At 45.6% G+C, this 16,725-nt stretch overlaps 1 protein-coding gene across 1 annotated transcript in view; it reads left to right on the top strand.

Annotated features, from left to right (window-relative positions):
• kif6 (kinesin family member 6) overlaps window positions 1–16,725 on the top strand; it is a gene marked incomplete at both ends in the record, with an annotated part of 159,310 nt that overhangs the window by 103,894 nt on the left and 38,691 nt on the right. The window contains one exon of the mRNA XM_084311142.1: window positions 7,807–7,910. Within this exon, the coding sequence (XP_084167268.1) occupies window positions 7,807–7,910 (104 nt within the window). The remainder of the gene's footprint in view (window positions 1–7,806; window positions 7,911–16,725) is intronic.

Raw genomic sequence — 16,725 nt, 5'->3', positions numbered from 1 at the left:
CATTGTTATCCATCCCAACCTGAAGGAGAACCATCCCAAATCCCCAAAAGTCTGAGATAGAGGACTTGTGTGTCAGAGAGAGAGAGAGAGAGAGAGACTCCGTTCTTTTCGAGCTGTGCCTCCATTGCCTAACTCTAACAATAACAACATACAATTGTTAAAGCAAAGTAGATCTTCAAGTGACCAAATCTTTTGATTCAAATCGTATCCCTTTTTGCCGATAAGGACGGAGAGACTACATGGTTGCAGCGTACAGTGTTCTTACTAGGAGTCGCTTTCACCCATAATCACAGTTTCATATCTCATGGATGTTTTTCACGAGCACCCTTCCCATTGAAGCCTCTCTAAAGTACGGAGTGATAGCACCGTATGGACTCGCATCTCAATGACGGGGATCTCTGAAGAAAACGATCTTGTTAATATCTGCACCAATACTGCACTAAAGAAATCCTGTTGCATGGATATATATATATATATCGAGTATGTGCTTTAATACTTGTTATTCCCCAGCTTCTCCTCTATTTCTTGTCTGATGATCAGACTGCATTGCATTCCGTTTTACAAAATCAGGGTCCGGATCCGAGCAACTCTCCACACCGCTTCACCACACCGCTTCACCACACCGCTTCGCTTCACCACACCGCTTCACCACACCGCTTCTCTTCGTCTCCAGTCGTACCGAATGTGCACCACATTTTACGTATGGACCGCTGTGCGGTGCTTGAGCCATCACCAAAACTTCGCCCCCAGAATCAATTTTTTCCCCCTTTTGAGGGCGGAAACGGTTGATCCCATGGTTGTTGGGCAGTAATGTGCGGTGGCAAACAGGAGCCTCTGTGCGACCCTGTTCAACTGACACACACACACACACACACACACACACACACACACACACACACACACACACACACACACACACACACACACACACACACACACACTCCATCCTTCCCCTGAGGCAGACAGTGCTGATTAGAGCATACCTGTGAGTCAAACAGAAGCCTGTTTCTAACCCGCCAGAGAGACATGTTTGGGAAGTGGGTGTGAAAATTCCTGCGGTCACTTGTTCCCATCCCCCCCCCCCCCCCCCCCTCTGGTCAGGGCAGCGTTGCATGGTTAGGGCCGACGGGGAGGGAAGCGGCAGCTCTCGTTACTCCCGTGGTTGTGGGGTACAGTACGTCTCCCCTAGGGCCTTCCACGTGCTCTAAATGATGCCATACACGGAACACAACCCGCATGTGTTCCTGCTTTGTCGTGGGGTTAGAATAGACCTAAGTTTTTTCTTTCAAACAGCAAAAACATGCCTCCTCCATAAAAAGAAAAGGGGCCCCATAATAGCACCTTGTTTGTTAGCGGTTTGATACACGATGCGGGGATACCGAGTCGGATCTGCTGTTTTGCTGCAATGCACTTTACAGTATGTGTGTTTAATGTGTGCGTGGGGTAGTATTTCTGTCCAGGGAGGGTCATTTGCTAGAACGGTGGTTCTCAAAGTGGGGTCGGTGGTTCCCCCCAGGTGTCCTTAGGAAGGGCCCTTGACGATGAGCAGCACTTACGGTAGGCTAAAATTTCACTCTTGCTTTAAATACTGGAAGTTAGCACCGTGAAGGAATGTCTTAAGAATGACCATTTTGATTATAGGTTTCACTCGCCCGCCTGTTCTCTCCTCTCTGTCATGTACTCAATCATAATTAACAACAAAAAAACTCAGATGGGGATCCCAGCGACATATCTAATAGTGTCCCTAGTCTGGTGAGTTTCTATTGGGGGGGATCCTGACACGAAAACATGAGATCCCCAACCCCTGTTCTAAAACACTGGAGAACACGAGACTTTTTATTCATGTCTACAATGCTGGTTCACTACCTCTCTATATCTACTGGACTTGTACCCAGACAGCCATGCATACATTTTCAGCAGAGAGCAAGTAGCTAATACCCCATCGTCCGCGTCGCCGCCAGCGCCGCACCGGCTCACGTCCCGCCACACAGTCTTGACCCGGTGCGCCATTAAAATACGCTGACATCACTGGATCCGAGCCAGGCTTTATTCAGAGCGCATGCTAGGCTGCTGTGGTGCTGCTGTGGTACCGGCGTGGGCTCCACGCTCCGAAATAGAGTCCGACCAAAGTCCGCTGACCGACGACTGGCAGTGGAGTCTTTGAGGGCACAGCTGGGAGTATTACATCAGACCATAGGGTGTGTAAGCTGCAAGGAAGGAGATCCAGGGAGTGGCTATGGGCAAGGGATGGTTGAATATGATTAGTCAGTGTAAAAAAATAACACGACATGGGCATTATGGGGTGGATTAGAGATAACATCTGCCTTCAGCCCAAGTGGCACCTACACAAACCCACACGGCAGCACTGGCTCTTCTCAGGAACCCCTTGGCTTTATCCCTTTCACAACCACACTGCAGACGGTTAACCCTTTCACTGCCACACGACACAGGGTTAACCCCTTCACTACCACACTACAGACGGTTAACCCTTTCACTACCACACTACAGGCGGTCAACCGTCTGTAGTGTGGCAGTGAAAGGTTAACCTTCTGTAGTGTGGTAGTGAAAGGGTTACGGCGTCTGACGTGAAAGGGGATGGAGGTGCTAGAAGTGGCGCTGCGTCACTAAGTTTAGTTAGCTCAGTTCACTTCGCCCGACCTCCGACCTCGGGTGGACCTCCAGTGACCCTCAGCTGCTAGCAGCTCAGTGTCAGCGACTCTGGCGAATAGCTGCCATTTTCTGTTGTGTTTGTCTGCTAGTAGCGCTGTGGCATTTTCCAGTCTCACAGTCTGTCTCGGGTTTTTTTTTTTTTTTATGTGTGCTGAGGATGGAGGTTTGGGAAGGTTTCAGTGCCACAGAAATGTTGGTTTTCTGGTCAATATCAGCTGCTGTCGTATAAAATACGCTGTACCACTATATCATAAACACCCCCTCCCCCTTTCTCTCTCTCCTCTCTCTCTCCGTCCTCTCACTCCTTCTCCGGCCCGTGCTGACATATACACATTTAAGGCATAGCGTGTCGGGTTCAAACTATGGCACATTACAAAAGCAACGGCTAGTAAGCCAGCATGAGGTACCAGCTTACTGGCATACATCAAAGGGGGGGAGGGGGGGGGGGTGCATATTGAGTAGGTTGATCTTTGACCCAGAGGCTAAGGATTTGATCTCATTCCACTGGAAAGACTGTGCTGGTGCAAAGTCGAGGAACAAAAGAAATATACAAAAAATAAGGATGGATTAATTCATTGTAGACATGGGGTTTATCCAACAGCAACGGATCATTTGTTTAATTGGCCATTAGTTGTTTAATAAATAAATAAATCAAGCTCTGTTACAAATGGCTTAAAGGGGAACAACGGCCATTTGAAAATGTGTATTATTTAGTAGGTACAGGTGCACTGTCCTCCTGCCTGTGCTGAGAGCGACCTTGTGGGGAGAGCGCCATCACCAGAATCTCGCCAGGCAGCCCAACAAGGAAATTAATGAAAGTGGAATGAAAGTGGAATTAAAACTTAAAATTCAGATTAAATTACAGGCTGTGTACCATTTTCGGGAAGAGGAAACACTTCTGAGTTTGGTCGTTTTCCCGTGGCCATTGTTTTTGTAAGCTTGCCCTCTAAAGCATGGCAGAAGACTGTGTGGTTGGAGGACACAGGCTACATCAGACGAGCGGTGCTCTCGTCAATTTGGTCGATTTGCTTTTTGTTTACAAGTCAGATTCAGAAGTCATGCTTACCAGTGTTGTGTAGGGTTGAGTGAGAGTAGCAATGGTGATAATAGTCGCAATAGTCATTTTGAGTCAGGACATGCACATTGAGAGTAACTGCAACATGTATCAAGCAGTAAAGTGCAGTAAAACCGGCCCTGCCTGCACTGATGTCCTGACTTCCCTTTGGTGGTAAACTCACTAAATCAATGGACACTGGAAAACAAACCCCTTCCTGGTCGCTGCGCACTTACCCCCCACAGTCAGATAATCTGGGAGAGTGGAGGCTATCACGTGCTTCCTCCGACACACGTCCAGCCAGCCAATCAACCGCTTCTTTTCACCTGGCAGCGCGGATCCTCCCTGAGAGGGCGTAGCATGTGGAAGGATCACACTATCCCACTCAGGTCCTATCCGCGCTTAGCAGGCGCCCCGACCGAACTGTAGGAGTCGCTGTTTACAACGACCCGGACCCACCCTGCCAGCTTCTCCCACCCTCTAATGCAGCCAATTGTATTAGTGTGAACGGCCAGCCAAGCTGGTGACAACCCCGGAGCTGTGAGCTGGATTCGAACAGGCGAATCCAGCTCACAGCTCCGGGGTTGGTGACGAACGCAATCTCCGCTACGCCACCTAACCGCATGAGGGCTTCTTTCTAACATGTTGTATTGCCTAAATAATATAAACTCTTATATTATATTCCCCTTTAAGGACTTAGTGATCTGTGAATCACTTAATTGTATTTATTTATATATTTATTTAAGTTATGTGCCAATGATAGCACATTCATTCTCAGTTATTGGTTAATAGGTTAGACATACCAAATACCTTTGTCATACCAAAAGCTTCTCAGTACTGAAGTATGAATTTGGAAACCAGAATGAATGAGATTGAAAGTGAAATGCTCCCTATCTGACACGCCTCATTATACAAAGAGAGTAGTGGATAGAACGCTTTGGAGGATACTGGTATGAGGTCCAAAGCCAGACATGATTAGGGTACGTCCCATCTGAGCACCTGTTGTTGCTGTCAAGAATCCTTTCCTACTTCACTTCAGCCATAACCTGCCTTGAAAAATCCAAACCCAAAAGTAAAAATGGAAATACCCTGATATAATAGTATTCTAGTAAAATAGGAATACCCTGATAATAGTACATTGAGAATAGAAATACCCTGATAGAATAGAATAGTACTATCCCTAATAATAATACCCTGAAAGGTCCTCTGTGTCCTCTCAAAGATTCTACACTACAGTATTACAAATTGAAAGAAGCATTCTGTATGTATATATTTAAAACATCATAGGTTAAGCTGAAAGGGTTGGTTGGTGGTCCAGTTATGATTAATGTAGTATGTTTAAAAGTACATAATTTCATGAATCCGTTGCATGTATTGTAGCAAAACAAAGTAAATAATGTGCTGCAAAGGCCATATATATTGCGGACTAAATAGTAGGATATTTAGTTTGAAATGTAATGGAGTAAAAATATAAAGTCCCCTTTTAATGGCAAAAATACTACCTCAAGATTGTACTTAAGTACAAAAATACTTAGTTAAGGCGGCTGGGTGGCGTAGCGGAGATTGCGCTCATCACCAATGCAAGAGACTCCGGTATCGAATCCCAGTCTCAGCATTGCCTTCGACTTGGGCCGGCCGTCGTACTGGCTCATTTGGCAGAGTCAGCGGGTGGAAGTCGTCAATGGGTGGGGATTGGACGTTGTGGACAGCGACTCCTACAGGTCAGTTGGGTGACGCCTGCACAGCAGAGACAGGAAGTATCGGGGGCAGCGTGAGCCTCCCACGCGTTACTCCTCGCCACTGAGAGTCCACGCTGTCTGGTGAAAAGATGCGACAGGCTGCCTCCTTGTGTACCGGAGGGGACACGTGATGCAAGGCTTCTATCCTCACTACAACCGACCAGTGGGGGGCATAGTCTAGCACCGTTCAAGACAGGGGAGGGGAGAATTGGCAATATGAAATTGGGATGGGATAAAAATAGAAAATGAGGAGAAAAAGTCGATAAAAAAAATAAAAAAGTACTTAGTTACAGGTACTTTCCACTCGTGCTCTGAACTACCAGCGGGTGCTAGCAGGCCTGACGCCCGCCGATCTGACCAGGCTGACGAGCCCATCCAACCAGGCTGACGGGGAGCCCATCCAACCAGGCTGACGAGCCGATCCAACCAGGCTGACGGGGAGCTGATCCAACCAGGCTGACGAGCCGATCCAACCAGGCTGACGGGGAGCTGATCCAACCAGGCTGACGGGGAGCTGATCCAACCAGGCTGATGGGGAGCTGATCCAACCAGGCTGACGGGGAGCCGATCCAACCAGGCTGACGGGGAGCCCATCCAACCAGGCTGACGGGGAGCTGATCCAACCAGGCTGACGGGGAGCCGATCCAACCAGGCTGACGGGGAGCTGATCCAACCAGGCTGATGAGCCGATCCAACCAGGCTGACGGGGAGCCCATCCAACCAGGCTGACGAGCCGATCCAACCAGGCTGACGGGGAGCTGATCCAACCAGGCTGACGGGGAGCTGATCCAACCAGGCTGACGGGGAGCTGATCCAACCAGGCTGACGGGGAGCTGATCCAACCAGGCTGACGGGGAGCTGATCCAACCAGGCTGACAAGCCGATCCAACCAGGCTGACAAGCCGATCCAACCAGGCTGACGGGGAGCTGATCCAACCAGGCTGATGAGCCGATCCAACCAGGCTGACGGGGAGCTGATCCAACCAGGCTGACGGGGAGCTGATCCAACCAGGCTGACAAGCCGATCCAACCAGGCTGACAAGCCGATCCAACCAGGCTGACGGGGAGCTGATCAGGCCGGGCTTTGACCTCTGTGGGCGTCGGCCCCTGGACGAGGAGAGAGGGAGGTCCCACCGCCGCTGCCATAGGCTTATCTCCAGAGATGAAAGGTTCCATCTCAGACAAACAGACCCAGGGCCTATACTATAGACATAGGTCATCACAGGACTCTTGCTTTCATGCCTCAAATACCGACGGTGATAAAGTCCACATGAACCCCCATTCTAGTCAAAAGATCTATGCAATCGAAAATGTCTATGTAGGAGTCAGCATTTGGTCAGCAGGTAGGGAATGCAGTATATCTGGTGTAGACGGCCTGAGAAACGTTCCGCTGTCCAGTTGAATCAAAGGAATCATATTTCATAGGCTGCGTAGGAAAACAAAGTCAATTTATTTTTTACGCTCTCCCGTTGCAACGTCTCTCTTCTGACCACGACTTTGACATTAATGTGCATTCTTTGTATTATTACAGTATGAAAATGGCTATCTATGAAACTCTCCTACAGATTGGTTTAAGGAGCTACATCTGGGCTTGGTGAGATTTTTCGCTTTTTAAAAAACAAATACAGTATATTTACAGTAACAGGATCCAGCCAGTGGTTACCCACGACAACCAGCCTGTTGGCGGGGTCCACATGGGGCCTTAACCAAACACGTGCGGACAGGAGGAGGACTGTGTATGTGTCCCTTCTCACCACCATAGCTGGTTACTGCTATTTTACGTTCCGGTGTGGTGTTCCAGGGCTTCCTGTGTTCTGTCGCTGGAGCATCCAGTTGTCTGGAGGAGCTGAGGTTTGTCCTCAGAACGCATCAGTAAGATCTGACCGCGGGATCCTTTTAAGGAGGATTCTGTCATCAGTTGGCACTTGGCGGTGTCTGTCTGTCTGTCTGTCTGTCTGTCTGTCTGTCTGTCTGTCTGTCTGTCTGTCTGTCTGTCTGTCTGTCTGTCTGTCTGTCTGTCTGTCTGTCTGTCTGTCTGTCTGTCTGTCTGTCTGTCTGTCTGTCTGTCTGTCTGTCTGTCTGTCTGTCTGTCTTTCTTTCTTTCTTTCTTTCTTTCTTTCTTTCTTTCTTTCTTTCTTTCATTCATTGGTGGCATTATTCATGTTCCTACATTAAAATATGTGTTAGGTACTGGAAACTACTGTGTGTGTATACGTGTTTGTGTGTGGATTTGTATTTGTGTCACTCACAATACTTACAGTAACTGCTAATGAAAGTACCCACTTACTGCGTTTGTATTTTTTCATCCCCACTAACCCATGTGTGTGTGTGTGTGGTTCACAGCTGATAGTGCGTCTGAAGAGAGACATTCAGTCCCTGAAGGAGGAGCTGGCCATGGCGACAGGGGAGCAGAGGGAGGAACATCTAACTCAGGAGGAGATCCACACGTATGTCACCTCCTGTCTCTATTCACCACTAGCCTCCCTCTGCTTGATGTCAGATAATAGTGTCAGCATGTACAGCAGCTACACACACAAAAATGATTAAATAAAAATAAAAACACACACCAAAGTAAAGGTCTTGACTGGTATATATATTTAAGTATATACTTAAAGCCCCAATCTGTGATTCGTTGTGCCGTATCAAAGTGGGGTATATGCATATATATTCTCTAGATATATTACCAGTATATTATATTATATTAAAATAAGCTTTTAACATATCCCCAAACAAATGATCTAAGTCTCTACCATGCAACGTTAACTGGTGACTCGTGGCCCACATCCGACCCGCCAAAGCTTCCCATCCAGCCTGCAAAATATTAGTGGGTCACCAATTGGCAGAGTAAAATAACATAACAATTATATGTGATTTCATTTTCCTAATTAAAATAGAAGAAGAGGGTTCTCCGTTAGATAGATATCAGTTTCAGTTTTAGTTTTAGTTTTTGTATAAGTGAATGTGAAATTTGTTTTTTTCCAGTTCAGTTGCCTCTCCACTGTCCTGTTCAGCACCACGGACAGTGAATATGACATTGCTCCTTGAAAAGTCCTCTCACGAGTCCCTTTGTTTGTGTGCATGCGGTGAAAGCTCCTCTTAAGAGTCCCTTTGTCTGTGTGTGAGTGGCTGACTGCAGAGTAACCACTGCTAACGAGCAGAGAGGAGACTTGCGTCAAGGTAAAAAGGTAACCCGCTAACATACTAAGCTGGCTCAAAACACACTGGAGCAGTTCACAGCAGAGCAGTTCTCTATGCCGAATTTGATCTTGCGGGGATAACGTGAATGAGACAGGCTGAGACTCTCTCTCTCTCACTCACTCACTCACTCACTCACTCACTCACTCACTCACTCACTCACTCACTCACTCACTCACTCACTCACTCACTCACTCACTCACTCACTCACTCACTCACTCACTCACTCACTCACTCACTCACTCACTCACTCACTCACTCACTCACTCACTCACTCACTCACTCACTCACTCACTCACTCACTCACTCACTCTCACACACACACACACACATTTAGTTCATGTGATTAGAGTTACTGTTAGTTCATGTGATGAGGGTTACTTTTAGTTCATGGTTGGTTGTGTTCTTTATCAGTAGTAGATGTTATGGCAATTCATGCTGTATTTTTGTAAGTCCTGGGGAGACACCAAATCTCTCTTTTGGGTCTCAAGCTTAAAACGTTTGGGAACCCCTGATACAGGCTAATAAAAATAGTGTGAATATAATTTTAAGTGAAAATATTAAACAATAATAGGCATAATAGTTAATATTTTCTATTTACATTTACATTTACATTTAGTCATTTAGCTGACGCTTTTATCAAAAGTGACTTACAAGTTCTGTACGACAAGCCATTAGGAATAGAGTTGTTCCGATACCGATACCAGTATCGGAAATGCCGCCGATACTGCCTAAAATGCTGGTATCGGTATCGGCGAGTACCCTCTAATGTTGCGCTCCGATACCATATGACGTAATTTATCAACAACACTGCGGACGTTGGGTTCTGTAGATATACCCTACTCGCTGAGTGAGCATTATAAAACAAACGTGTGCTTAATCGACCGTGAATTAAAGTGTCAATTGCCATTTTAACAGCAGAGCAGATACTTTCTTAAAATGCCATCGTCCCGGCAGAGCGCTGTTGGCGGGGAGCTCTGATGTTATTAGCATTAGCTGAACAGCTAACCGAAAGCTAGCATTAACTAACGTTAAAGGTTTAGCCATAACGTTACCTTGGCTAAAGTTGGGGCTATTGATAATCCAGCAATAATGGCTGCAGACCTGCAAGCAAAGTACAGCAGGTTGGCAAAGGAGTATTCCAAGTTAAATCACAATGTCACCAGTAACGTTAGTTTTTCCATATACCGGTAGCTCTGATGCTAGCTAACCTAGCTCACGGTAACGTCGTCATTGCACAATTACACGTCGCATACACAATTAATGACATGTTGCGGACAGCCATATCGGCGACAATGTTTAGCTTTTAGTGCCAAATGATAAGAGTCTGAGGCGGAGTCTCAAAAGAGAATGTTGAATATTTATTGTGCAAAAATCACAACAACAGAGCCTCTGCTACTAAACGGAGCCTTCTTGTGGAAGCAAGTGCAGCAAATAATGTCCGTGTGGAACTAATGTGCCAACAACCTTTCCGTGGGTGAACTCATTGAGATAGTTTTCAATTACTGATACTAATACTAATCTATACAATCACCTGTTGTTGAATAAAACGTTATAGTTATTACTAAAAAACAGTATATAAACAGTAGCTGTATTTATAAAAAAATAATAAAAAAAAAATTATAATTTATATAATATTTTTTTAATTGTTTAATTTTTTTAATGTATGCACTGGTATCGGATAAGTATCGGTATCGGCCGATACCCAAAGCTTAGGTATCGGAATCGGATCGGAAAGGAAAAAATGGTATCGGAACATCTCTAATTAGGAAGGGCACAACTCTATCAGCTGAGCAACAATGTTCATCAAAGTGTTGAGTGCTACAGTGTAGGTTAGTTTATTAGGACAAGTGCATGACAGTACGGTTAGTTAGGGTTAGATATTTCTATTTTTATTTTTATTTTAATTCAGATAATGGTTGAAGAAGTGCGTCTTTAGTCGACGGCGAAAGATTGGACGTGTTTCGGCTGTCCTAACTGGGGTGGGTAGTTCATTCCACCATTGTGGGGCAAGGACTGAGAATAGGCGACTTCTCTTTGATGACCCTCCCGGAGCTTGGATAGGAGTAGGTCTGAGGCGGCCAGAAGATGCAGAGCGTAGGGGTCTTGAGGGTGTGTAGTTAGAGACCATTGACCGGAGGTAGGCGGGAGCGGTTCCCTTTGCCGCACGGTATGCTAGGTCAAGGGCCTTGAAGCGGATTCATGCAGCAATGGGGAGCCAGTGCAGGTCCCTAAGAAGTGGGGTGACATGGGCCGACTTCGGTAGGTTTGAGATCAGGCGGGCCGCTGCGTTCTGAATGAGTTGAAGAGGCTTAGTGGCAGTGGCCAGGAGGCCAGCGAGCAGTGCGTTGCAGTAGTCGAGGCGGGAGATGAGTGGGTCGAGGAGTTGGGTGGCTTCTTTTGTCAGGAAGGGGCGGATCCTTCTGACATTGCTCAGGAGGAATCGGCAGGTTCTGGTTGTCGCTGCGATGTGAGCAGAGAAGTTCAACTGGTCGTCGAGGACAACACCAAGGTTCTTGGCAGTCGGGGACACGGTCACAGCTGCATTCTCGACTGTGATGGAAAGGTCGGTCAGGGGGGAGGATTTGGCCGGCAGGTGGAGCAATTCTGTTTTGCTTAGGTTCAGTTTGAGGTGGTTGGTCGTCATCCAGGCGGAGATGTCGGACAGACAGGCCGAGATCCGCTCAGAGACGTGGATATCTGAGGGAGGGAAGGAGAGGAAGAGTTGAGTATCGTCGGCATAACAGTGGTAGGAGAAGCCATGAGACGTGATAATGTTACCCAGTGATTTACTGTAGAGGGAGCAGAGAAGGGGTCCTAGGACAGAGCCCTGGGGGACACCCGTCCGCAGGGGACGGGTGGCCGACAGGGTCCCTCTCCATGACACTTGGTAGGAGCGGTCATTGAGGTATGATGACAGCCATGTCAGCGCAGAGCCAGCCACTCCCATTCCTGCGAGAGCCGCGAGGAGGATCTGGTGGTTGACTGTGTCGAAGGCTGCAGATAGATCTAATAGATCTATTTGATAGTCCGGCACCCACAGTGTCTGCTTAGAACAATTCAGACAACAGAAAAACAGCTCTTCGTCAAAAAGCAGTAGAAGAGCCCTGGTCTATACTGTAAAGTTGGTACAAGTTAATTAACGGGTCGTCTGTAGACAATACAAGGTTTATAGAGCAGTCAGACTTGGCATCAGCAGAGAAAACTGTGTTACCGCCGCATCCCTTCAGTCACCATAACGCCTCTGCTCAAGTGACATCATAAATCATAGCTACTTCCTCCTCCTGACACAGCAAAAGCCTTAACGTTACAGCTCCTGATACTCTCTCCAGATCTGATGATGACAGATGTGGGCCAGGGAACCAAGAGTATGTTTAGAACGGTTCGGTCCAACAGGGCCTCTCGGTTAGTGTGTGTGCGTGCATGCGCGTGTGTGAGAGAGAGAGAGATAGAGAGAGAGAGAGAGATATATGTGAGCAGCAGCAGGCGTCCTCGGGGAGCCAGTCATCTCAGGACATAGAGGAGGGGAATAGTGCTGCGTCAGTCTCAATATGTTTACAGCACTTCAGAGCTGGAGAGGACGGAAACCTTGTTTTTTTTGGTGGCGGTTGGTGGGGTCTCATTTGTATTGTTTAATATGGGAGATTCTTAAGCACAATATAAGTTCTGGTTAATTTCTATTTAGGCTCCGTTAGCAGGCCTTGCACGTAGGCTGTTATACCTCATTATAACTATTCTGTTGAAGGCGATTACACGGACACCACAGTTGGATTATTAAATGTTGAAATGCAAAGAAGTTTCATGTAGGTAGTCCACGGCATGTAATCATCTGATCAGGAGTATGTTTAGCTTTTTTGTCATGCATCACAATGTCTCTCTCTTCTTAACTCCTTCAGCGCCAGCGTGTATCCCCATCCCTGTGGTCAATGGGCCACGCTTTAAAAGATAGGCATTTTCACGGTGCGTCACGATGTTTGCAGAGCTATATCTATATTCTATATTATAGCTATGGAGACAATACTATGGCTCATTTGACAGTCACTATCTCTCGTCCAACATGTAAAAAAGATTTTTTCATGTATACGTTCGCGTGTTATCCCGTGGTGAATATTGTATAGTTTCAGAGTGATCCGGGCTAATTCCTGGAAGCTGAGTTATGGAGCGCTATGTGCATTTTGCGAAAGACGTTTGCGTTGCTCGCCTGGACACGATACTATTTCCAAATTAAAGGTATATAATAGGTATTATGTTTCATCACGAAGGCATCAAAGGGGGGGGGGGGGGTAGTTTTGTGATGCTCTGATCGTCAGCAACGGCATACGCTTTGGAGTACGTAACATATGATCGTTGCGATTGATGTGAAATCATTGTAGGATCAAAGTAGGATTGATGTCATATAGTCCTTACCTTTGCTAGGAGGTATTCCAAAATGAATATTCCAATTGTCTGATCGCGATTTCCAGTATTGATGTCCATCGGGTCCCTGACATTGATTGATTGAATGAATGAATGAATGAATGAATGAATTTATTCACACACACACACACACGATATATTACATGTACATATCTTCATGTGATACAACAACGACGCAATTGTGTGCATGTGCCAGGTCTCCCAAGAAGCTATTTAAAGCTTTTGGAGGGAGCCTGATCACAAATATAGACAAAATATAAACAACAAGAACAAAAACAAAACAAAACATACAACGTGGGTAGGCTTACACACCTACCTACTAACTGACATACAACATAGATACATAAATACAGACAATTTATATACCTAAGTTATGATTCTATTTAGAGATATGATTTAAGCAGTTCCTCTTTCAGTGATTTTTTGAATGTTTTGAAGGATTTAGACATGTTCAGACTCTCGTCAAGCTTGTTCCAGATCTGTGGGCCCCTGCATGCTATGCTTAGGCTAGCACATTTGAGTTTTCTCCTCTTGCCAAATATAAGATGCTATTTCTTGTGTTGTGGATGTGCAGTGGACGGCAGACTGGGACAAACTATGCATCAAGTGTGCTGGCCACTCACTCATATATCAGACTTCACTGCACGCCTTGTGTATGTATGTGACAAATAAACCTCTTGAATCTTGACTTGCCATATTCAATCAGTTTCAGTAACTACAGAACAGTACATATTGTTAGACTCACTTGTTGTTTGGAACAAGCCTCGAGCCGTCGCGTTAACCCTTCGAGAAGCTTTTGTGGTCCGGGCTTGATAAAGTGTGTGTCCAGACTCCATATTAATCCAAATCCAACACTGTCAGTAATGTACAGTATCTCGTGCTGATCTCTCCAACTCCTGAGAATACACTTCTTATATCTTATTACCGAACCACGAGCCTAGCTAAGCTAACGCACTGAATCAAAATTAAAATACTACTGGACTGACTGGCTCCTCCTCGCATTCTTTTCTGTCTGACGACGTGACGAGTACAGTGGCGCAGAGCTTGCTTCGAGCGCTAGAAAACATGCCCCGAGACTAGGGCTGCAACTAATGACTAATTTGGTAGTCGACTAATCTGCCGATTATTTTTTCGATTAGTCGACTAATCGAAAACCAATGTAAACAACAACAAACCAAAAATAAAAAAATAAAAATGATTTTTTTTTTTTATTGCCTATCTTTGTGAAAGTGGCTTCTCAGCTCTGGTCCAGCTGAAGACAGAGCAGAGGAACAGATTGGACATTGAGCATGACCTCAGAGTTGCTTGTCTACCATCACCCCAGACTTTGAGACTCTTGTCAGGACCAAACAACAACATCATAACATGATGATCCCATAGCAAATTAAAATAATGACTCATGAAACATTTGAATTTGGATCTTTAAGCCACTTTAAATGAAAATGTATTTGAAGAACAATACAGCAATCACTCATAACAAGATAAATAAATTAAATAATACAAATTAAAGTGGAAGTGTACTTTAAATAACTTTTGTTTGCTGTGTGTGAGAGGAGTCCGTGTGTGTGTGTATGTGTGTGTGTCTTACTCTGATCGCTGTGTGAGTGAGAGGAGTGTGTGTACTGTGTAATTTGTGTGTGTGTCTTACTCTGATCGCTGTGTGAGTGAGAGGTGTGTACTGTGTAATTTGTGTATGTGTGTGTGTCTTACTCTGATCGCTGTGTGTGAGTGAGAGGAGTGTGAATGTGTGTGTGTCTTACTCTGATCGCTGTGTGTGAGAGAGAGGAGTGTGAATGTGTGTGTGTCTTACTCTGATCGCTGTGTGTGAGTGAGAGGAGTGTGTATGTGTGTGTGTCTTACTCTGATCGCTGTGTGTGAGTGAGAGGAGTGTGTATGTGTGTGTCTTACTCTGATCGCTGTGTGTGAGTGAGAGGAGTACGTGTGTAATGTATTGTGTGTCTAGTCTGATCATCATCTCTGCAGGGGAACAATGTTTTCAATGTCCAAAATTTGCTATGGGATCATCATGTTATGATGTTGTCTGGAACCCTGAGAAGCCACTCTCACAAAGATAGGTAGTGCACCAAAAAAAAAAAAAAAATAATCTCGTCGACGATTTTTTATAATCGACGTCGTCGATTATGTCGACTAATCGTTGCAGCCCTACCCGAGACATCATATTCGCCTGATAGGCGAAATGTATTTGCTTGACCTATTTACATTGGCTGCAACGATACAGTGACGGGCACAGTGTGCGCGTTAAGTCTATGCACCCAGGTTCGGAGGTCTACTCTCTATCAGGAGAGAGAGTGACGTCATGTGAATCACCCACAAAACAATGATTTATATTTGATATATTAACGTTATTGTGCATTTGAAACACAAACATACTTAAAATGAGTAATCATCATTCATTTTAAACATGTTTATTTTATTTTAGGGGTCTAAAATAAAAGAAAATTTAAAAACATTTTCTTCTTCTCCTTCTCTCTTTACCAGGGGGGGGGCAGCGCCCCAGCGCCCTCTATCGGCCGGCCGCTACTGCTTAAGCAGCTAACGTAACGTTAATTTAGGTCTGCCCACGCGACGTGGGCATAAAGTAATGGCAAGGATGCAAAGCATGTTAGATGCATTTGACCCGTTGCGGGGAAAAAACTGCACAGACTTATATCGCGTCGCAAAATAGGCGCTCTGTAGCCCTGTTCTGCTGTACAGAGCTACACGGCGTTTCACAATACTGGGCGGATACGACTCGCAGGATTTTCAAAATAAGAGTATCGCAATATGAATCGATCTTTTTACGTTGCATCGATCCTATTTGATTATTGATAATAGATCGATATATCGATCTGGATCGATGTATCGTCCCACCCCTACTGTACAGTAGCATAAAAAAGAAGGTAGGCCAGCTGTAGAGTTTACATAGATTGCATACAACTTTGTCTCAAGGTTCCACAAGTTTATCAAAATCTGAAGTATTTCCAAACGGGGCTTTTAGATTGCTCAGAGTGCAAATCACTGTCTTGTTCTGCACTGCACTGTTCTGAACTCTCTGCCATCACGCTGTGTGGTTGTTGTTGTTGTTGTTGTTGTTGTTACTACTGGCACGTTCTTCAAATCAATGAAAGTGACATCACGTGTCTCTTGTCCGTCATGCAGCGCATTCAGGCCCACGTGAGAAGTTCAGAGGAAGACAGCCAGGGGCTGAATTGATTGAATAATCAATTATTACTTTGAATATAGAATATTTATTGATAGCCCTACTTAACAATAGCTGCACACTACATCACCCCCGAGTGGAACATGGAAAGCCACGTTCTGCAAACTTTCCCCCACTGTACCGAAATCGTACCGAACCATGACTTCAAAACCACGGTATGTACCGAACCGTGGTTTTTGTGTACCGTTACACCCCTACCGTATATATTGTGGCAGATATCATCCCCCGTCCCATGGCTACGTGAAGGATGGGAGATACTACTGCCACAGGAGGAGAGGAAGCAATTAGGCAGCTGATTAGGACTGATAGAACACACCTGTGCACCAGTAGATCACCCACATCCCACACACACCAGACACACATACCATAAAACACTAGGACAGGCAGAGTATAGTTGAGAGGAGGTGAGGTAGGAGCGAAGTATGGAGAGA

Source organism: Notolepis coatsorum, assembly GCF_963971535.1.
Source record: "Notolepis coatsorum genome assembly, chromosome: 3".
Lineage (NCBI taxonomy): Eukaryota > Metazoa > Chordata > Actinopteri > Aulopiformes > Paralepididae > Notolepis > Notolepis coatsorum.
The sequence above is the reverse complement of the archived record's forward strand: the minus strand, read 5'-3'. Positions and strand labels throughout refer to the sequence as shown.